The sequence below is a fragment of the Drosophila santomea genome, chromosome 3L (genome assembly GCF_016746245.2).
Source record: "Drosophila santomea strain STO CAGO 1482 chromosome 3L, Prin_Dsan_1.1, whole genome shotgun sequence".
In the NCBI taxonomy this organism is placed as follows: Eukaryota; Metazoa; Arthropoda; class Insecta; order Diptera; family Drosophilidae; genus Drosophila; species Drosophila santomea.
In genome coordinates, this window is record NC_053018.2 from 13804773 (window position 1) to 13827176 (window position 22404).

Here is a 22404-nt window from a genome sequence, read left to right on the forward strand (position 1 = left end):
TTTGCCAAAATCAGTTTAGCACAAAATGTATTATTTTGCTTGATTCCGTATGTTTCATAGTATAGTGTATATGATCTAAAAATGTTTGTATAATAGCATATAATAATAATAATTATAATTATAATAATAATTCTTTATATATTAATTTAAATACTTGTGTTCGTATTTTCAATACATAGATAAATCATAATTCGTTAATCATAATCATAGTACATAATAATAGTAAATTATTATTATCTCAATAGTTTGACTTGGTTTTTAAATTTCTTATTCTTCATTAAGGTTTAATTTTCTTTATTCAATAATTAACTTGAATTTGACTAGATCGATTCATACAAGATCGTAAATACATGTAGCGTGTTCGTGTACGTGTATTTGGATGAGTTTTTCTGAAGTAAAATTCTAGTTTAGCATTTTAATTCAAAGCTGTCAAAATTCTTGAGTGTCTCTGGCTGAACTACTTTTGAATAGGCGCTAAAATCAGTTTGATAATTTTCATATATGTTATGTACTTGTATGTTTGTAGGTATATAATTATTCTTGTATGCATGTGTCGTTAAATAACTGCCATTTCATTCGTTTCTCTCAGTGTGGGACTTTCATCCGCCTTAGGTTTCATTTTCTATATTTACATTATTACTCCTGTTGAGGCTTAACATTTTCTGATTCAAAAGAGGAATAAATTAAACGGATTAAATCGATTTGACTTTGAATATAATATTTCCCCTCACTCTGGCCCGTAACTTTTGTATTTGCCCAGATTTCTAATACTGTCTCAGTGATCCGATTGGCAATACTTTAGAACGGAAATGAAAACTGACTAAAATTAAAGTTTTGAAATTGGTTGAGAGGGAACTCATAAGTATCGCACCAAACTATTTATTGCACTGGTAACAAAATTAACTTTAACTCTGATAACAATTTTCTTTCCATATTTTAATATATCTTATAGTTTTATATTTGTATTTGTTAATATTTAAATTTTTATCTTTAGTATCAAATACGTCCCGCAGATGAAGAATCCTCTGCAGGACCCACAGACTAGGCGACTCTAAACTTATCATTTTCACTATACAAACTCTAAATAATTGTTAATTTTCTCCACCCTCTGCTCTCTGTTCTCTATTCTCTGTTATCCTTTCACTATCCATAATCTTATTTTTTGGCATATTTAGCTGTAGATTTGACTCATCGGTCCTTCTCCTCTTCTTATTCACGCTTTTGTACAGATTTTGCTGCTAAATTGTTAAAGATTCGATTCAACAGACAGTTGAGTACATGTTGGATAAAGATCTCATTTTACGTTTTTTTTTTGTTTTATTGACGATAATATTTAGTTAGATTTCAGTGTAGATGTGCGGGGTATTGTGTCGTCCTATGTCAGTGTGAAAAACAAAACAAAAGTATTGAATAAATGTAATAGGCCGTGATAAATTCTCTAGTTTCGCTAAAAAATACTTGCTTCCTTTTTGACTGTGATAAAAATTCTAATTGTAATTTTTGTTTATAATAACAATCAATAATAATTAATATAAGCTTAGTGTTAAATAGTTTGCTTAGTCTGGCTAGGGCGCGCTATGGTCAACTTGATCGGAATCTGAATCATTATCTGTATCGGTTTCGGTTTCGTTCTCGGAGCTGGTTGTGAAAATAAGTGGCCAAAACTTTAAGTTTTCTGCTGTTTTGTATATCTATTTTGTATATATTTTTATAGTAATACTTTCATAGCAAAATGTTTGTTATGTTTTTCATTCCTTCAGTAGCCCTATTTATATCTCCTTTTCTTTCCTTTGAGTTTTTATTTACTTTTTGCATTTTTCCTTCCTTTTATTATATATTTCTATGTATATATATATATATATATGCATGTATATCTGTAAGTACCTGTAATTGTTTTTGTTGAAAGCAGCTAAGTTTAAGTGTAAAGTTGTTGTTTGATTTTATTCAAAATTTTGTTTATTATTCTATAAAATCGTTTACGATTTTTAAATACACTTTTATAACCAAACGGTATCGAATTAAAAAATTGAGAAATTTAAACAATTACAAGAATTTTCTCCCTCAGAGAAAATATAGGCCAACGTAAATGATCGCTGTAGATATTGTATTTCATAATTCTTTTTAATGTTTTTGTTTAGCTTTCTTCACTTTGATTCTCTTCAATAGTTCTAACAAATCCATTTTATAATATTTCTAAAATTAGTACTCATTTATATATTATAAAAAATGATATTTTTGCTTGTGGTGAGGCTGGTCGAACCCTTTGGGGATTGGACTTACCCCTCAAAGCACGTCGCATATTAAGTGGCTTGCTCTGTCCCGTCTAGTTCTAACTTTCTATATCCGTTTTCTTTTACTTAAAATTAATTAAATTCGAATTTTTGTGTTAATTTTTCATGTGTACATATAATCTGTTTATGCATCTGTTGAATCTTTGCCATTTTGCTTACCACTAAATGCTAAAAAGTTGCAGACCTACTTTGTCTTCTTTCTCACCTAACTTCCTCTATTTCCCATCTATATTTTAACCCTTTCCATTAACTGCTGCCTCCTAATTTACTCGATTAACTGTAAACTCCGATCGAGTTCATCAGATTAACAAATTCAGTTTTAATAGTTCATCTTTTGTGTTTGCTTTGTTTTTCAACTAATTTTCCTTGCGCAGAGGTTTTAATTTTTATAAATTCCCATCACCAATTACTCATATAAAATGGTTGCTGCTCTTATCGTCCTTAATTGTTTTTTTTTCTTTTTTTTTGTTTTGTTATTTTTATTTGAAAACCCAGATAATTTTGGTCTCTTGCCAGTCAGTTTTTGTCTCAAGTTTTGTGTTCAGTGTGGGAGTGTACTGGTGTGCAATGTTCTTGTTCTTTAGTTGTTAACAAAACTATCAATATCAATGTTTGTTTCTTGCTTCTATAAATATATACTTTTATTAAATCGATATTTTGGCAAAAATTCTGTCATTCTTCTGCATTTCTCAATTTATAATTTTGTTTGTGGTTTCTTTTTTGTTTGGGTTTCTCTTATTATTTTGTGTGTACTGCTGTACTGCATTCAGATGAATGTATAATCGGATAAATATATATAAATATATTATATATATAAATCTATTCAATTTTTCAGCTCTAAGTGGTTTTCTTTTTTAAATTTACATTTTTCTTGTTTACTATTTTTTTATTTTTTTTTTTACATACGCTTTGCATGTTTCATTTCTATAATCGTTTTCACATAGCATGGTTGACGACCATCTGAAATTTAAGGAAGAAAATATTATTAGTTAGGAATCAATAAGAGCATGTAGGTCCGATACACGCACAAAAATCAATTCGCTATCGATACATATAGCGATTATTTCGATTTAATATCGGAAAAATGTCTGTTCTTCTTTCATACAAATACAGATTACATGTTTAGGCATCGATATTATTATCGAAAATCGCTTTACATATCGATACGATGTCGGCTTATCGATGATTTTGTAAGTCCTTCGATAATTTATAGTTTTGCTCACCCCATCAATAGTTGCTCCTTATTGTAGCTGCAGTTGTTATGGTTGCTGTCGTGTTTGATGTCGCATTTAGGCCTTTCGCTTTTGCTGTTGCCACATGAATAGTCTCTCGACCAGTTCAACTTTGGAGCAATTGGTGTTGGATGATGGATCGTTTTGGGATTGGGACTCGGGTACGTTCCTGTGGTTGTTTTTGTTGTCGCTGCAGTTTTCGTTATTGTTGTTGTTGTTGTCGCGATAGCAGTATGTCCCGCTGCGCCAGCTGGCAAAAGTGTAGGGTATGTGGGCATTGTGGTTGGAGCGTTCAGGGGGCAATGATAGGGTTGGCCTAAAGCTGCTGCCAAGGTTATTATAGTGGGCCGTTGTGGTCACTGTTGCTGATACGGAGGTTACTGCCGATGTGGGCGTGGCTGCTGAAAATGCGGTAGTTGTTGGCAAAGCGGCTGTTGCTGATGTAGTTGCTCCAGTTGGTTGTTGTGAATTGCGTTTAAGGAACTCCGATTGTTAATAGGGTCGACTGGCATCCTTTGGCCGCTTCAATTGAACTTTCAGTCTTTTCATGCCAATCTGGAAGCCATTCATGGCCTGAATGGCCGCTTGAGCGCTGGCGGGATTATCGAATGAAACAAATCCTGTCAAGAAAGAAATTATTTTAGTTAGACAAAACGGCTCAAGGGACTGATCAAAAAAAAAAATGTAACACTACCGAAACATTTGCTCTGGTTTGTAGCACGATCAATGAAGACCTTGGAGCTGATCACATTGCCAAAGGGCAGGAACATTTGCATTAACTCGGCGTCGCCAAACTCTTGGGGCAAATGGTAGATGAAGAGATTGCAGCCCTCGGGTCCGGATATCGAACATCCTGGGAACATCAGAAAATCTTAAAGGAAGACATTTTAAAGAGAAGAAACAAAGTAGAGAACAAATTAAATTTAATAATGAGGAAAATCATAATTTATAATTTTATGAGTTATGTCTGCTTGCTTGTTCTTGTTTTGTTTTCTTGTTTGCATTGAATTCGAATTAGCTTGACTTGGTCTGATGGATATATTATCGATATATTTGTGGTCTGTGTTCTGTGGCTGATCTTGTTTCTGGACGAATCAACTAAAACTAAGGGCGCAATATAAGTCTGCGGAAAATAGGAAACCAAAACCAAAACCATGAGCAAACGAACAGTCTAAATGACATACCCTTCAAAAGGTTTCAATGCATATACTCGTACTCTAGAGATGCCTAATGAATCTGGCCATATATAAATATACTTAAGTCTTTAGCTTAGATTTAGCCCCAATTTTTGTATGATCAATATGTGTAGCATGTGTAGTTAATATATGGAATCCATACTTAGATGGCTGTGTGACTGGGTGGTTTATCATGCAGGTAAGGTCACAGGATACACAGGATACACAGAGAGAAACAACAGACTACGGCGCACAGATATCGAAATGGAACCAAAACGAACTTTACACTCAAGTTAGGTTTATAGTTAGCATATAGGTAGGTATTATACACACACGAACACAAATGTATATTGCACACACACACATACACACAGATACAACCACACCCACGCACTCGGTATTTTACGGGTAGACAATGGATTACTTGTGTCTCTGTCCCTGACGAAAGGCAAAAAGATGAGCAAAACGAACCGAAAAAGAAACATAAAATTTTATGAGCAAATGTCTTCGAAATACGCCGACGGTCTTTATATGATTTTAAGCAGCTTATATGTAATTTTTACGATCGCATAAAATGCCATTGAATGCAGCCATTAAAAACGATTTACGCCTGCTCGCCAACCCCAAACAAAAAAGGGTTGAAAACCGAGACATCCTTTCTACTTTTTGGCAGTGGGTGGTGGCAAAAGGGATAAAATGTTTATCAAAATAAAATAAGGCCGAATGAAACACAGTATGCAAAGTAATTAATTTTTATGAGCCTTTGTTAAAAAAATTTAATTTCCTTCCGCACAACAAATTAAATGAATTACTGCTCTTCGTCTGCTAGATCGAGGGCGATATCTCCGATTTTTGCTGAGTGTAGACCATTCGGGTGTATGTGTATTTGTGTGGGCGTCTGTGTGAGTGTGTGTGTAGCATGTTTACAATGACAAAGAATCGAACGAAATTCAGAATCGGTATAAACATGTACAATGTAAACGTATAAGTAGTATTTGCATTTGGCCGAAATCATTCGACATTGTAACTGGTAGCTGGTCAAATGCAATATCGCTCGACAAGAACTGAACCAAACGTACGAACGTGTAGTAATCGATTCGGGGGGGAGTCGGGGGAAAATGGGGAAAATGGGGATATACATAGGTGATCAACGAAATTATAATGAAAAGCTTACCTTCACGCTGAGTGGGTGCAACCGCCGCTAGGGGAGGTGGTAAAGCTTGTGGAAACTGTCCATAGACGGCGGGAAAGGCTGCATTATATATAAATAATTTTGTTTTTGGTTTTTACACAAATTCCGAAACATTTATAAAGACAACACAACAATTAAGAATACGTATAGATATATATATATATGTATGTATATGTTTTTAAGTATTTAAAATAGTTCTCGTAGTTTAGTAATCAACAGACAGAAAAACAAATTACTAAAGAACCAAACTAACTAAATGTTGTTAAGCAGCCATAGTAGATCGACTGGATTTGAGAATGGGTTAGAATAATACGCTCAACACTGAATCTTTGATCTCATATCAGCGCACCAAAAACGGGTTTTTCTAATAATTTTGCACTTTTTTTGTACCAAATGTAATGAAAATTAAATAAACCAAAAGCCAACACCAAGAGCTAGCATATATTAAAAATGAACTCTGCATTTTCAACATGTGCTCAGCTTCTGTTGCACAAAAAAGAAATAATAAGTTAAACTGCTTTTTTTTTTAGAAATTAGAGTTAAGTCACACTTTACTAACAATAAATATTTATGGCATGACACAACAATTATTAATTATTTCGATAAAAACAGTAATGAATGATTGGGCTGTTTTTTCTGTTGTGATTGGGTTCATTGGAACATAAACCGATGCTATTAATGGAAAATGATGCTGGTGACGAGATGGTACACAATGCCATGGGTGATGCAGATGGATGGTCTAAATGTGTAACTGAACACGATTCAAATGACATGGCAAAATTACTCTCAACTCTCAATGGAAATACGGCATATGGCAATCGAATATCTAACGCTCTGCCGCCAAGCGTGTCCTGAATCTTATGTTCTAGGCTTAGAGTAAAGGAGATACTCACCAACTCCTGGAAACGGTGGCAGACCAGGGAAGGCATGTTGCAGGGTAGCAGCATCGCCGTTTGGCAAACCTTGTGGCGGTATAGTCAAGTGCAGCGGATCTGCAACAAACAGTTCAGTGGCTATAGAGAACATGTAGAAACTCCATGAGATGCGTTCTTCGAAGCATTGCATTTGCTTTTAAAATGCAAAACAAATGAAATAAGTTATAAAGTTACTTACGTCCTGGGAATGCCGTTTGTGGAATGCCGTTCGTGAAGACGCCGTCCGCGGCAGCTGCCGCAGCAGCAGCGGCAGCCGCTCCGCCGGGCTGTCCGTTGGGCGTGTTGGCGCCCATGTTGAAGTTGGGCATGGTCGGCGAGGGCAGCGAGGGGGGCTGGCCGGTGCCGTTTAGGCCATGAGGTATCTGCGTTGCCAGGGCCGCCATGGGGTTCATGTAGGCGGCTGCGGATCCGGGTGCCGTGGCAGCGGCGGCCATCAGGGCGGCCTGTTGCTGTTGCTGCAATTCCGGAGGAGAGGGGAGCTGCTTTATATGTAGGAGCGGTGAATGCATTTGGGGGTGGGGGGAGCGGACTTACCTGGGCGTAGGCGCCGTACGGACTGAACTGATTAAAGACGAACGGATTCAGCAGGTTCATGTGACCGGCCATTTGCTGCATGCGCCTTATTTGTCGCTCCTTCTCCGTGTCGGCGTATTTGACGACCAGGCTGGAGGATGCGCCCTGCAAGATAAGTGGAGTGAAGTGGAGAATGGAGGTGAGTGGAGTTCAGTTGAATTGTGTTGAGTTGAGTTGAGTTGAGTTGAGTTGAGTCAAGGGTTGTATCGAGTCGAGTGCTCTGTCATTGCATATTTATAGGCGGCTTTTCCGCTTTGCTTTCCTCTTCTTTGCTGGAAAACAGGAAATCCTATTACAGGCCATTATTTTGTGATGACAGCGTTGCGTAACTGGGACTGAAAGCACCGCTGTGCACCTGCTTCCTTTGTTCGACTGCTCATTATTATCTTATTATAATTATGTACGATGAGTATATATAAGAAAAAAAAATATACCAGTATATCAAAATAATTGGCATACGCGCACTTCGATTTGCATTTCTATACAAAGCGGCTTATGGGCTCGCCTCCTGCCTTACCTTTCATTTTCCGCCATTGTCGTCTGTCATTGATTTTGATATAAATGCGTTCAACAAAGACCTGCTACTAGACCCGCTACTGGGCTCTTCCATTTTCATTGCTTTTGATGTCAATTAATTAGCATAATAATGGCAGGCTTCACATTTCGTGTGCCCCCCACTCAGTGCGCCTTTCCTTTCGAGAGGTTTCGACTTACGTATGACAATTTGAATTGAATAGGCGTTTCCAATATTCGGTAACAGTCTGTCTTGTATTAATTAAGATGGGTTTTTGTAATATGAAACCTTTTTTCCCGCCGCTGCTGATGATGATGAATGAAGTGGGCTGGATGGGTGGCTGGTTGTGGAATGGTTTAGGAAAGCATAAAAGCTTTTATGATTTTGCAAATCATTAATCAAAGTAACAATGATATTGTGTTGCACAATTCACCTCCTTAGCTACGTAAATGTGTGTGTGTGTGTGTGTGTGTGTGGGAGGGCTGTTAATGAGTCTACAACCGAACAGGTGCTTCAACTAAAACGGCTATCTGCACTGCCTTGAACATAATTTTAATTAATGAAATATGAAACTCGAGATTATGCAAAAGGGCCATAAGCAACGAGGTGAAACTATTCCTGTTCGCTCTGGCATAGCCTGCAGATGCCGAGAAGATCGTGTAATGAGTTTTAATGAGATGCTTTGAACATAAGACCCGGCATGGCCGGCGGTTCTCATATCACAGGAAAATTAATTTCTATCTCAGGCATACGAGCAGCTCAGCTATTTGTACTCGAAGCTTAGGGCAGATTAAACACGAAAATAGTCCATCACAATTTCGTATGCGGTGAGTTGGAATGGAGCTTGTTTCAACCTCAATTGCCTGCCATTGAAGGCGATAAACCTCCATTAACCAAAGCTAATCTGTGGCCCTAATTGTCTCTGCCCACGGAGAACTATGCAACAGGCAAGGACCACCGCAGAAGCTCATAAATTAATTCATTAACGTCAATTTAATTGTCTAATAATCCCCAGCCCATGTCAGCTGGCTGATGGCCAAAAAGCTTGGGTTGAGCGCAAGCCAAAAAAATGGCACAAACAAATTTATGTGGCTCACTGGGGAGAATTATGGGGCCTAGGAGGCAGAGAGTTCAGCAGTTTCAGGCAGTAGTCGTCATTCAGTCAATTTGAACGTTTATTATGTGCTCTATATGTGCAGTTGTTTGGCCTGTTCACTTCCGTTTCCGCTTGACGAAGACGACAACGTCTGCAACTGCGACTGCGACTGCGACTGCTACTGCGATTGCGACGACACGAAATTCCCATTCAAGTGAATTGCTGCCGCCAAATGAAATGAAAAATTCAACACGGCACACAGACACATCCTTGAAAGGACTCGATCTGAAGAGAGAGAGAGAGCGAGTTGGCAGCACGCCTAACCAGAACGAATCGCAGTCGTGCTTCAGTGGCAAGTGCAACAGGCAGGCAAGCTGCCAACTAACAAGCCAACTAACCTTGGTCCTTGCTGCCTGCCGCCTGCCGTCTGCTGCCTGGTGCTTTGCCGCTTGGGCCTGGACTCGTGCCAGGCGGCACTTTTGGCAGCAATCGCATGTTGCATGCCACTTTTCGGGGCGGCACAAACGTGACGCCATTAGACGATGGGCCCACGGTCCTTAGCCTCTTACTCGGCCCAATATTTTTTTATTGTTTTTTAATGCGGCTCACTCAAAGTTCTCCGTCGCAGCGCTCTCTTCGATTTCTGGGGATTTTAGTCGTTTATTTTTTCGCCTTTTTGGCAAAGTTTCAGACCGCACGGTGGCCAATTACAATTGAAGGGCTTACAGTGCATTTAAAAAGTAATTTGTCTGCCGCCCCAAAAGCCGTGCACGTATTTATATATTTCAATGCGAAATGCAAATGCGAATGCGAATGGAAATTGCCAGCCAAGACTACTCTCCCAGGGTGAACCTGTCGGCTTTCGTGGATCGCGTAGTGGTCTGGGTTTTCAAGGGGTATCAGGGGGTATCAGGGGGTCATGGGCCCGGGGTAATCACAGTAACCCGTGTTCACTAATGGTTCTACAAGCCACAGGGGCAGCCGGTAAGCCCGGGGACACGGACAGGGGCGATGAAATGCAGCCAGGACACATACATCCTCGTTCTCCCGTCCTCTTACATAATAAACTCGCGACGGGAAGTGTGCAACGTTTACCGAATTCAATGGGTGCGGGAATGGGATGGTATGGTATGGGATGGCAGTAGTACGTGTCTGGGGACATGTTAACATGGCAGTCGTGCCAAAAATTATTATTCCCGCCTCGCCACGTTCACTGTGGCGATGCCTTTGGCTCCTGGCTTTGCATCTGCTGTTGCTCCTGCCGTTGCTGCTGCTTTTTGCTTGTTGCATACTTTTAGGCGCGAGTGTGAGCGCCGATTTGTCAACGCCTAAAAGGACAACATATTTCTTGTCCACAACATACGGAGCGTATGCATAAAAAACGTTGAAAGCAAATGGCCGGCAAATGGTTTTAACAAATGAATTATATATATTTTTATATGCAACTGATTTGCATTTTATAGTTTGCTACGTTTTGCCATCGGTTGCTTCGCTTTTCGCTTCTTTTTTTTCCATTTACTCGTTTTGGCCGCAGCTTGTTTTAATTGCTAAATGAATTGGCCTGGCCCGGTCGGCTCAGCTCGCTTCGGTGTTTAATGGGAAGCAATTTTTATCTATCAATTAAAGCAGCGACAGCAAAATGTATTCAAAATGCAAGCCCATAAATTTCAACCTAATGGTAATGGACATTTCTTCTCCTTTTTTCTCACAGTACCATCTGTTGATGGTGCCATGCCGTTTTTTTATAACAATTTTTAGCCAAAGAGTAAATGGATTTAAGCTTTTTGAATGTGTGTGAAATTGATTCAAAGTGCTGGCTGCGAAATGCCAGTCAATAGACTGGCCAAAATAGTTCCTGCACTTTGTCCACGCCATTACAACACAGCGATTGCGGCACGTTTTGCTGGCTAAACCCCTAATGACGTTTACACGGCCAACATAATTACAGTAATAATGTGGCTGAGACTCAGCTCCCAACCTGGCAGCTCGGCAACCTGGCATTCATGGCGGTGCTCGTGGTGGGCACAATGATGATGACATTAGCGAGGTGTCAGGCGACAATTTAACGAGCGACAGCGTTGCACACACGTATGCGCGAAAAGGAATCCCAATCCCCAAGCCCCTACTCTCTACTTCCGACTCCCGAATCCCGAAACCAAGCGAGGCGGAGTGTCAGTGTCAGTGTGTTGTGTGTGCCACATGCAACACCATCTCCATGGGGCAACAAAGCAAAAGCACATTCGTCACGAAACAAGAAGGCAGCAGCGACATCAGCGTGTTGCGACCGGCCATTTTGTGTGCTTTTAAATTAGCCAAAGTGTGAAAGTGTCATGTTTCGAAATATGAAATTAAGCAGGAACAGGAAGCGGTGCTCAACGCCGAGCAGGACGAACGTTGCAGGACGAAGGACCTGCTTGTTTATGGCGTGCATGCAGCTGATATGCTGTAATTTGTTGGCTGCAAATTAAAAGGGAAGTGCACTTCAATTAACGTTTGTTGTTCTTCTCGATGCTTCTTCGAACCACGCGGTTGGGAGTTTCGAGGAACTGTTTTAAAGAGCTTCGAGAGAAACTCTTAAATATGTTAACCCATATAGTCTTAGATAGAGCCTTCATTTGCATGGAAAACTGCTGCACAATGAGCGAGAGTTCTCGACGAGTTTTCCAATTAATTTTCACTTAAAAGACAAACCTGAACTGAACCCGAAAAACTCTCAATAGAACAAAGTACAACCGAGTAAAAGTGGCAGTAAAACTAATTACAAATTCGTTTTACCAGCTTTCCATTCCGCTGCTACTGCTGCTGCTTCTGCTGTCAGCGGCAGTAAGTCGAAAGCAGAGAGTCATGTCAAAAACGAAAACGCTTTTCCTTCAATACGCAAACGCGGCGTGGAAAACCGCAGGCCAGAGTAAGTAATCTTTTCCGGCAAATAAATCACACCATTGCCAGTGGGAGTCGGCAGTCGAAATTAGTGTAAATGCCACTAAGCTACCTAAAAGTATGCTCAGCATTAACGGAGTCCTGCCACAAAAAATCCGGAAATTTACGTACTATGCTGAAAAGTTACTTCTTTGCGCCCTCGAAGCCCCCGAAAAGTTGCGACGCGCTGTTAACCGCAACTCTGGCCTGGACAACTGGATGGCGGGAATGGAGGGAATGGCTGGTTGGATGGGCAAGGCAATGCATACATTAAACAACTTTTGGCTCATTGCATTCTGGCCGGGATTCGCCTCATTCCCGCCGCCTCTCCGCGAAATTGGCGACCCGACAAAGGGCCGCCGGCGAAGCGTAAAATGCGGGCAAGCAAAAAGCAGGCAGCAGGACGAAGGACGAAGGACTCAGACGACGACGGCGTTGACAATGCAACTTGGCCGCGGCCAAAATGAAAAACTTATTTAATTTACTTTGCTTTTTGCCACACAGCGCCAGCCATTTAATTCAATTACTCGCCGAGAGTTCCTTTCGAAAGAGTCCTGCCGCTATCCGTTCCCTCACAGGGCCTAATAAGGCAATCAACGGGTCTGAAAGTTGTCAAAGGCTTCGCGAGCGGATCGTCGGACGAGAGTCCTTTTGGGCACAAAGCGCCAGCCCTAATGGGCTTAACGAAAGGATGCCGGGGATCGATCCTGCAAAGAAAGAGCCTGCTAAATGGGCAATCAACAGGCTGGAATTGGGCTCGGGGCAAGTTTGGCCAAGATATGCTCGGAATGTGACAGAAAAGTTTAAGGGCAATTTCGCCCCAAGAAGTTGGAAATCGAGGTAGAGCATAGTTAAAGGTTGCTTCCTGCTCCATTCTTACATTTCGCTTCAGTGCGACGGCTGCATTTGTCTCTGCATACTTTTGCGAACTCTGAGGACTCTCCAGGACCTCGACAGTCCCGGCCTGAGTGTGTTTGTGTCAACAGTGTTGTTATTGTTGGGTATAAATGTCTCCAGGAGCCGGGTATGGGGGCATACTCAAACAAATGGGCTGGCTGAACGAGCAAAAAGGACATAGGTCCTCGAAGGAGGCGGCAGGATATTGCATGCAAGCATGATTGAGTTTTGAGAGAACATGACCGAAAAAGAGGAAGCGCACAATTTCATAAATTTAATGCGAAAAGCTGCACAAAAAGGACCTCTGGCTCCGGCCAGATCCTTGGACCTGGCCGCCTGATTTCAGCTTTTTAGCATAGCATTGCAACAAATTGAATCCAGCACTAAGGACTGGGCCTCTAATGCAGTTAAAATCACAGTCCTTTCGCACAAACACCCTTACACACTCTCACACAATCTGGCACAAAAACTAAACCACTGCTGGGATCGCAAGGATAGCAAGGATAAAGCAGCACTCGCCACGCCCACTCTCCACCGCCTTTCTGGCAATGTCTGTCTGCGGCGTTTTTTTACGCTTGATTGAACAGAATGTTCGGGGGCTTGGGGGGAAGCTAAATTTAATTTACGAGTCCTGCCAAAAGGGGGGCGGGGGTTGGGGAATTGGGAATAAGACGGAGATAGTCGGTGAACATGAATATTTCATCTGCTTCTGCTCTGTGGCAACACAAAAAGTGCACCAATCCGGCAGACGCCTAAAAAGCTCTTTCGCTCTTTTTTCCTCCACTGTCAAGTCGTAAACAATTTACAGTCGAAATTGTTAATAAAATTATCAAATATTGTATTTATGGTCAGGATAATGGTCAAGGAAAGGCAAAGGAAATTCGGGGGGTGGTGGTGGTGGTCTTTTTACGGCAGCAGTTTAATTTGCTGCTTTGGTTTTACGAGCTGTTGAGGCGATAGTTGGTCCGTGACAGGGTTTGAGGATAAGCCATTGAAAGGCACTGTAAGATATCCTTTTTCTTGCTGCTCTTTAGAGGTTGGATTTTAGACCCCAAAAGCTGGCCACTTAAATTGTAGCTGACACTGGCAAAACCAGACTAATGACGGAGAAAACATAATAATCAGAATTGCAATTCGAATCGAAATCACAATTAACCAACCGCACAACACGCGAACCCAATTAGCTTTTTGGGAACAGGCTCAGATCCCTTGGCCATTTTGCAGCCACAGAGCGAACAAAACATTTCAGAGCGCAGGACATGTCGGGAACAGCTCGGAAAATATTTTCCCTCGACTAAAAACTAAACTAAAATCCAAATGAAAATATTATTAAATTCAATTGGGCAAACATTACAGAAACATGGAGCAGGACTCACGCACACACACACACACACAAAATGGTGGAGGAGGGAGTGGGCTATGGGGCTGAAAGGACATATGCAATGTGGCGTCCAGTTGGCCAACGGCCGCCGCAACAAACGACCAAAAATTGCATTGCCATTTTTACGCGCAATTTGTTTTGCGGAAATATTGTGAAAGTTTCTGGAACGGAGGACAGGCTGCCACGTTGGCGACATTTGGCCAAATTGCACACTAATGTGTGTGCGTGTATTTGAGTGTGTGTGCTGTGTGTGTTTGTGCGTGTGTGTGCGTGTGTGTGCGGATGCGACTGCTGTTTGGGCCAAATGGCTAACGGCAACTGGCCACAAATGCTTTATATTTTTATTTGCTTGCGTTATGCGTTGATTTCTGATTGTTTCACATTTTATTTAATGCCCGATATGGTCGCCTCTGCACTGACAGAGATGTCAGCCGAAATAAACCATCCTCCTTCCCCCTCCCCCCAAAAAAGCATCCATTGGATGCCGCTTAAACAGACCATCGAAATGAAGCCATCAATGTCTGGCAGACTCGATTAAATCATTGCCTGGAAGTCCTGGAGTTCTGAAGTCCTGGAAACCCACAGAACCGCCCAAATGCAGTAAGCACAAATCGCTGGCATGCCTCGGCAGACAAATTTGCCGGCTGTCCCTCGCAATTGAAAGGCAGCAAGGAAATGCGGTCTGGGGCCAGGACTTCATCTCGGTGCATTCCGGGGGCCAGAGTGGCAGCCCAAATCATGGCAAATCTTTTCTAACTATTTGCAATTCAAGCGTAAGTCTCTCTTCGCCTCCCACACACTCACACACATGCACACAGGCAAGGAATCTTGCCTCATATGCAAACGGCTCCTTCCACAGACAACAAATCTTGCAATGAATATATTTGGCAGGAGCAAGCCAAGGATCTGAGGGAGCCCAAAAAAATGTTGCACACTTCTAGGCGTTGGCGGCGTGAATCGTTTCACTTTGCTAGGGCGCAAAAAAGTAGCAGTAGAAATGTGGGAAAGCAGCCAGGACCTGCTCCTTGGCTGATAAACGAGAGTAGTCCTGGTTACAGACGGTAACAGGAACGGCGGTTTATATTTTGACAATTTTTCCCTGGCTGCAGGTGAAGTTTATTTTTTGTCGCTACTAGTCCTCGAATTGCCAAAGGAAATGACAGACGGCAGTCGGTAGTCGCTTGTTTTCTAGGCGATTTATACACTCCTTTGTTGTCTGAGTTGGGATGTGGCTAAGCCTAGAAAGCAATTTACCTGCTTATGTGAGTTTTAAACTTCAGTCGGGCACCCAAGCAACTTTAAGTCGGCACACAGTCGACAGAGATTGCTTACGGACTCAGTTATTTTTCCATTTCGCAACTTTATTCAAACATAAGCAGATATGCAGTTGCATTCTGCCCCCTCTGGCATACATTTTCATATAAATATGCCGCTTCTGCTCGACTTGCTTATCACAACAAAAGTTGTCTGCTAAAAAAAGGAGAGAAACAGAGTTCGTTGGGTAGTCGAAAAAAGGCGAAAAAAACGTCGAAATAATATGCCAAAGCATTCTTCAATGATTCTGGCTACGCGTTTTTGCACTTCAAAGTACTTCAAATCAATTTTCTTCACTTATTTTCATAAACCCCGGCGCAGTCCCTTTTTCCCTTATACCCCCAACCCATACCCTTATCCATTTTCCTTCCTGCCTGCCGCCCACCTTCTGCTCGCCATCATCGGTGGAGAAAAAAATTTGCCAGAAAAGTTCAATTTTTGAAAAATATTTGCAAATTTCATTCACTGCGCTCGTCCATTCAAATTTCCTGCATTTATGTTGTTGTCCCTTTTGGGAACTGAAAGCGGGATGAAGGGCGGTTGGTTTCGGTTCGGTTCGAAGGGCGAAATATGAGCGGGCCAAGGAAGCTAAAAAAAAACGGAAAATAAAGGACAACATAGCGTCGGACGAGGGCCAGCAGCTGGGTTGCCTCAAACCCACATTTTCGGCACATTTGCCTGGGCGCAAGGACCTTTTGTTATATTGAGAAGGCAGCAAGAAATTGCGCTAAGATGCTTATCCTTTTTTTTTTTGCGAGCTATTCCCTTACTTGCGAGGGCAAAAAAATGGTAAAAATGCTCCATTATTATTTTTATTACTTATTTGCTTTTAATACTTCACGGCGAAGACGACGGCGTAAGGCGATGCCAACGATGGCAATGGCGAGGACGAACGTCATCCAATCTCAAAGCGGATGTCGTCTACTTTGCATTTTGAGCCGTTTCTACTTATGTGCTTCCTGCTCCTAGTCCGGGACTCAGTCGGAGGCGAGTCCTGCCCCGCCCAGACATATTTTAAACGATGCTCGTCCTGCCCCGTCCGAAATTATAATACGGTCCGTCGGTCGGTTGGGCGGTCGGTTGGTCCCCTGGCGGCCTTGTTCCATTCCCCAATGGTTGCATTTATTGAAAAATTCGCATCTCACATCGAGGAATTGAGGAAATTCCTTCTTCATGGCTTCGATGGCATCAGCTTTCGGCTTTCGCCTTTCGCCTTCGATTTGCCTTCAGTCCCTTCGTCCTTGCGATCCTGCTCCCCCACCGCCGTCGCCGGACTCTTGTCTTAAGTGCAGTCAGTAGTTGGCTTTGTCGTCTGTGTTTATGCAAAAAATTTGTCTACAGTCTGCCGACGACCCATTCCAGCTAAACTTCGCCGAACTGGCCTGGTTCGGTCAGGGCTTTTGTTATTTCTTGTGCTTAAGTAGTTTCTGCTGTTTTTCATACTTTTAGCTTGTAATCACTGTCAATGTCGACGACGGCGACAGCCAGGATAGCCCCGGCGGTTTTTCCCCATCGTTTTGTTTCTGACATGCTGCTTAAATGCTTGCCAAGATTTAGCTACTTGATGGGGTTTTGCCTCCTTACAATGTTATTAATAATAAGCTATACAAATTTTTCAGTGTCTTCGAAGGGTTCGACCGGGATCTTGTCCGGATTGGCTCAGAATGAACCGAAGGACTCGACGGACGGCAATGGACAAGACAAAGGCACTTGAACTTACGGAACACTTTAAGGATTGATTATACCGGGTTGTTAGGACCTTTTTGTACATACCTGTAAAGACAAAGAGAAAAAGGGTATTATGATTAGTTTTTTTTATTGAAGATTGCTATTATTAAATAGGAGGTATTCTTATTTAAAGAACATTTTCCCTTTGCAATGTAAATTAAATCTACCATTTAGATTATGCATATCTACGATTCAATTGCCGAACCATTTAACGGGGCCAACACAAAATGTCAACCCAATGGGCAGAGAACTTAACGACAGTTTTACTGGCTTGTTTCCCACTCGTCCTGGATAAAGCCGGGAAATTTTAATAATAGCAAAAAGTTCAATTGGCATTTCAATATTGTCTTTGACCTTAGCCTTCTATCGGGGAATCCCACACCCACTTTGAGGGCGAGCCTGGGCCATCCCAGCCCAGTATTATGAGTGTTGCTGGCATTTCAACGATTTTCAGTTTTCTTATTAAATATTCTAGAAATGTTTCGGAATCCAATGATTGTGCAATGGCATGTACGCGTTCCTCCCTTCTCCCACTTCCCCCATCCCCCTCCCCCTTACCACTACAACGTCTATGTGCGAGTGTGTGTGTGTGTGAGCTGGTAAAGCATTTTTCGCTTCTCAGGGATCCTGCGACGACGACTCCCAATGTTGTTTGTCATTTTAAGTCGGTGCCATGGGTGGCTAGTGAGGTGGAACTATGGGCCAAAGGCAGGCGGCGCAAATGGCATTGTAGAACTCAGATCCAGATCCCCTTCCCCTCCCCCTACACATCACTACATTTGTGAGTGCGCCAACAACAAAGTGAAAATGAAATGACTCGGAACGAATGGCAAAGCAAGCGTTTACATGAAAAGCTGAGCTGAGTTGGTCTAGAGCTCTGGGTTTGGGACTGGATCTCTAAGAAGCAGGGCAAAAGGGAAAGGGACTGGTCACACACACACACCCACACAGACAGAGCCACACTCACGTAGTTTATGTACCTTTTGGCAGCCAATGAAGCGTGTCCTAATTGCTCCTACAACTTTAAGCTAAAGAGTTTCTGAATTTTAAAGCAGGGCCCAGAAGTTAAAAGCATGGTGTGATTAGTACGAAAAAGGGATTTTTGGTCAGAACGTGTTTTTATTTATGAGTGAAAAATATTCTCAAAAAATTAATTTATATTAAAATACAATGATTCGGCTTTTAAGAAAACATTTGAATACAATTGACTGGGATACAATTTCACCAGCACACAATTACCTAGATATCTACATAGATATTTTGAACTATTTATTCAAGTAAATTAATTAATGCATTGCTTTAAAGAATTAAATGTATTCCAAAGCTGTGGCTCTAGTGCCACTGGCAATTCTCCATAATAAATCAAAGCTTTGGCCTTTGGGCCACTCAAACAGCAGTTAAATAAACAGCTCGAGCGCCTGAAATTATGCAATGCAAATCAGCGAATTTTATGCATGGCCAAATATGCGATAAACAGCCGTCTAATTTCTAGGACATTCCCACTGCTCAGCCCAAAAAAATGCACATAAAATGCATATCAAAAATATACAAACTAATTTTACAATGATTCGGTAACATGTGAACTGAAAGGCCAAAGTGACACAATCAAAAGAGAAACACACAGCCTTTGTGCATAGATGTCCTGCCATCGATGCATCGATTGAAGTGTAAATAACCGCGGTTTAAAGTTTATTAATTTTTTGTCAACGAGTCTTTTTGCTGCAAGGCTACCGATGCTGTTTGTGTGTCTGCCTGTCACTGATAATAAATTTCCAGCAGCAGTCAGAAAACTAAAAATGATTAAAAAAGTGAAATTATTGTCGACGAGACCACCAAATGCCCTAAACGCTTTTGGTTGCCGTGTTTTTAAGCGTCATTTAATTAATAATACAGCGACGCCCGCAGCCTGGTATCCTTCCACTGTCGATGTCCTCGGGCTGATTGTTGTCATGTCGTTGCGTTGCAAATTTGGTTATTAATTTTTCAACCAGCCGCTTTTTTTTTTGTTTACCAATGCACGTGTGAGGCTTTACGGCTTTTATGTGCGGTTTTGAATGTGCAAGGGAAATAGAAAAAGTATATACAAATCTAATACAAAAAGTTCAATTAAATGGGAATCTCTGATTATAACAAATTTTCTTCAAATATCTTTGAAGATTAGCTATGGTTGCTGCTTTAAAAGATGGTTTCAAATGGCATTCCACTTTATTATTCCTTTGACTAGCCCTCTCCACTTTCTCTAATATTCACATGCCTATTTATTGCCTATGCAGAGTTATTTACATGATTAAAAATTAATAATTGCACAGCTCTAAAAATATTCAAACGAAGCCAAAAAGAATGCCCACTAAATTTTTGCACACGGATGCAATTTAATATTTTAAATATGTCAATTAAACGGGCGACGCGGTAGGCGGGATGTGGTGGGCATGGCCAGACAATCGCTGACAGGCAGAGGCTGCTTATAATAAATTATAAAATTGGCTGCCACATGAATTAAATAAAATGCAGCTGAACATTTATTTAATAGCTGATAACTGTTTCTGTGGGAAATATATATAGCGAATGCGGGTAACCAGTAACGAGATGGGAATGAAAATTGCGATGGCAAAATGATGAAGAAGTGCAGGCTTTTAGGCGAGCCACCCAGACACTGAGCTATAAAAATATTGAACTTTACGACTATGCACTTGGCCATAATTCCATCTAGACCCTGCGCGCAATCTTTAAGTCAACCAAGTGGATTTCGGCATCGGCTGGCGGATCCACAACCTCCGCTAGGCCAAGTCAAGTGCTTAAAGCAGCTCAAGGAGCGTCGAGGAGCGAAGACGCAGCCGAGGGCGAGGACGAGTGCTCCGTAATGCACATGAAAGGAGACTTGAGCAATAAAAAAAGGCAAGGAGCACGGGGTGAGGAGTAGCAGGCGCAGGACTCCTCCGTCAGACACACAAAAAGGCACTCGTCAAGTCCATGGCGACGGGCAACAAACCCAGCGCCCAAGTCGCTCGCCCCAAAAGTGGGGGCGAAGTTTAAACGACTTAAGCGCCAAAGAAATCATCATTAAAGCTCCGCCATTTTTGCCAGGGGGCGTGGCCCTGCTGCAATCGACAATGCTGGTTAAGTCAAGTGTAGGTCGTTGGTCCGGGTCGCGTTCTCCGCCGCTGAACTCAGATCCTTTGGGGCCCGTGTCCTGGCTGTTCTTCAGCGACGAACACTCAAGTAAATAGAGCTCAGCATGAAATGCAACCAGCCGCGATTGAAGTGCAGGCGGCCCTGTCATCGATCTGGTCCAGAATGCCAAGCAGGAGACGGGGGAATCCTGCCTAGCTGTTTGGTGGGTGTGGGTGTGTGTGTGAAACGAATAACTGGATGACTGGATGTGGAGCTTTAATGCCTTGTCTGCATTTGTTTTCAACTGTCCGTGCGTGCGCCATTTTAATTAACATGCAAATCCAGTTGAAAATGCCAATTTATGCTTGACATAATATACCGAGAAAAAACGAATCAACAAACAGCAAACAGATACAGATACAGCTACAGCTACAGACACAGAATGCAGCATACAGTGCCAGGCACAATTATGTGGACAACAATCGCCATAAGCGATCGGTTGGGAGGGAGATTGAATTCGAGGCTGATTCCATTCAACTTTTGGTTTCATTGCGATACTTTTCGTTCATAAATCAACCCAGCACACACACACATTGCTCCTTTTGAACGACTATATAATGTGCATATATGTATGTACGTATGATTATATAATAATTACACTTTTTTCAATTGAGGGATATCCGAAATCAGTGCGTGTACTGAACACGCATGACCAGATTATTGTTATTATTATTGACTATTTTTTTTTTTTTTATAATTAATTTTTTGTCGCTTGTTTGTTTGATTTTTACATTGGACTGACAGTGGCATTGTTCGTTTGCGTCCGTCGCTCGTCTTCGGCCATTGTCAGAAAGTAAATATGAAAAATTATATGCCACACAGTAAAATAATAAAAATTAAAACAATTTTAATGATTGCTTTTTGTCATACACGGCCAGTGCATGAATAACTTTTAATTTGGTTTTATAATCAGAAATGCAATGCATAATAATCGCTTTAATGAGACGACCTGACAACGACCGAAATACCCGCCCAAGATATATCCATCATCCAGTTGAAAGGGGGAAAGAGTGCTATTCAAAAGGTGTAGCACAAAGGCAGAGTCGGTGGGTAGAGTCAAGTCAATTTGGTAAAAATTGAAACACCTGCTTGATTTCACGCCTGATTTAACTTTGGCCATTGTCCTGCTCCGCCCAGGAGTTTTTCTCCTTGGCAGCAGCATGTGTTTGCAATTTAGCAAACAACGGGCCAAACTCGATAAGTTCGCTTCATTCTCCTTGGCAAACACTTGACGCGAACTCAACTGAACTGAAGTCAAGTTGAGCTGAGCTGAGCTGAGCTGAACTGAACTGAATTGAGCTGAGACGAACAGAGCTGAGCAGAGTCGAGTTAAGTTGACTAGAGTTGAGGTGGGATGGCAGATTGCCATTGCCAGATAGGAAGCGGTGAAAAAGTCCTGGCCCTCTGGCAATTTGTCTTTTGTTTGAAGTGAAATTTGCTGTTTGTCATGGCTTGAAAATTTAATGTGTCTGCCCGGCGGCGACAAGTGTAAGGAGTGGGCGGCGTTTGGGTGGGGCGCGGCCTCTCTCTAGGCGTTAGTCCAATGTTCGATTTTAAATGCCTCCTGGCAGGACATAATTACGACTGCCAAACAATATTTGGTTAGACATTGGCGATAGCCTTTGCGGAGAGGCGGCGTACAATCGAAGACGGAACTGTGAATACTCTTTGTGAGATATCACACGGGAAGAAAATGTCCTTTGTAGATAATTAATATACGAAGTATCCAAATAATCGAATTTTAGAGAAAGTGTTTTTGCACTTGAAACTAGATAATAAAATATGGAAATTATAGAAGTCGCTAACATAACGATGTTATATGACCTCTGAATCTTCCCGCGGCAAGTGTGACTGAAATGTAACTGCTGTAATTGCCACCGCCCAATAGAGTTTATGGCTGCAACGACGGTTAGTGGCGATGCCATAAGCCATGCCAGAGCTAAAGACATGGTAATTAGTGGCTCACACATACACGCACCAGCGCAT

The 22404-nt window shown here is 41.7% G+C and overlaps 1 protein-coding gene across 27 annotated transcripts in view; it reads right to left on the bottom strand.

The window, feature by feature from the left end:
* Positions 1–2749: 2749 nt before the first annotated feature.
* LOC120447893 (CUGBP Elav-like family member 4) overlaps positions 2750–22404 on the bottom strand; it is a 128159-nt gene continuing 108504 nt past the window's right edge. For 6 of the 27 annotated variants that reach the window (XM_039629523.2, XM_039629509.2, XM_039629518.2 and 3 more), the window contains 7 exons: positions 7360–7503; positions 7004–7304; positions 6784–6882; positions 5873–5950; positions 4218–4394; positions 3515–4143; positions 2750–3251 (listed from right to left, as the gene is read on the bottom strand). In XM_039629523.2, coding sequence (XP_039485457.1) covers positions 4016–4143; positions 4218–4394; positions 5873–5950; positions 6784–6882; positions 7004–7304; positions 7360–7503 — 927 coding nt within the window. In that variant the 3' untranslated portion in view covers positions 2750–3251; positions 3515–4015. The remainder of the gene's footprint in view (positions 3252–3514; positions 4144–4217; positions 4395–5872; positions 5951–6783; positions 6883–7003; positions 7305–7359; positions 7504–22404) is intronic. The other 21 variants (XM_039629529.2, XM_039629514.2, XM_039629524.2 and 18 more) reach the window with 7 other exon arrangements.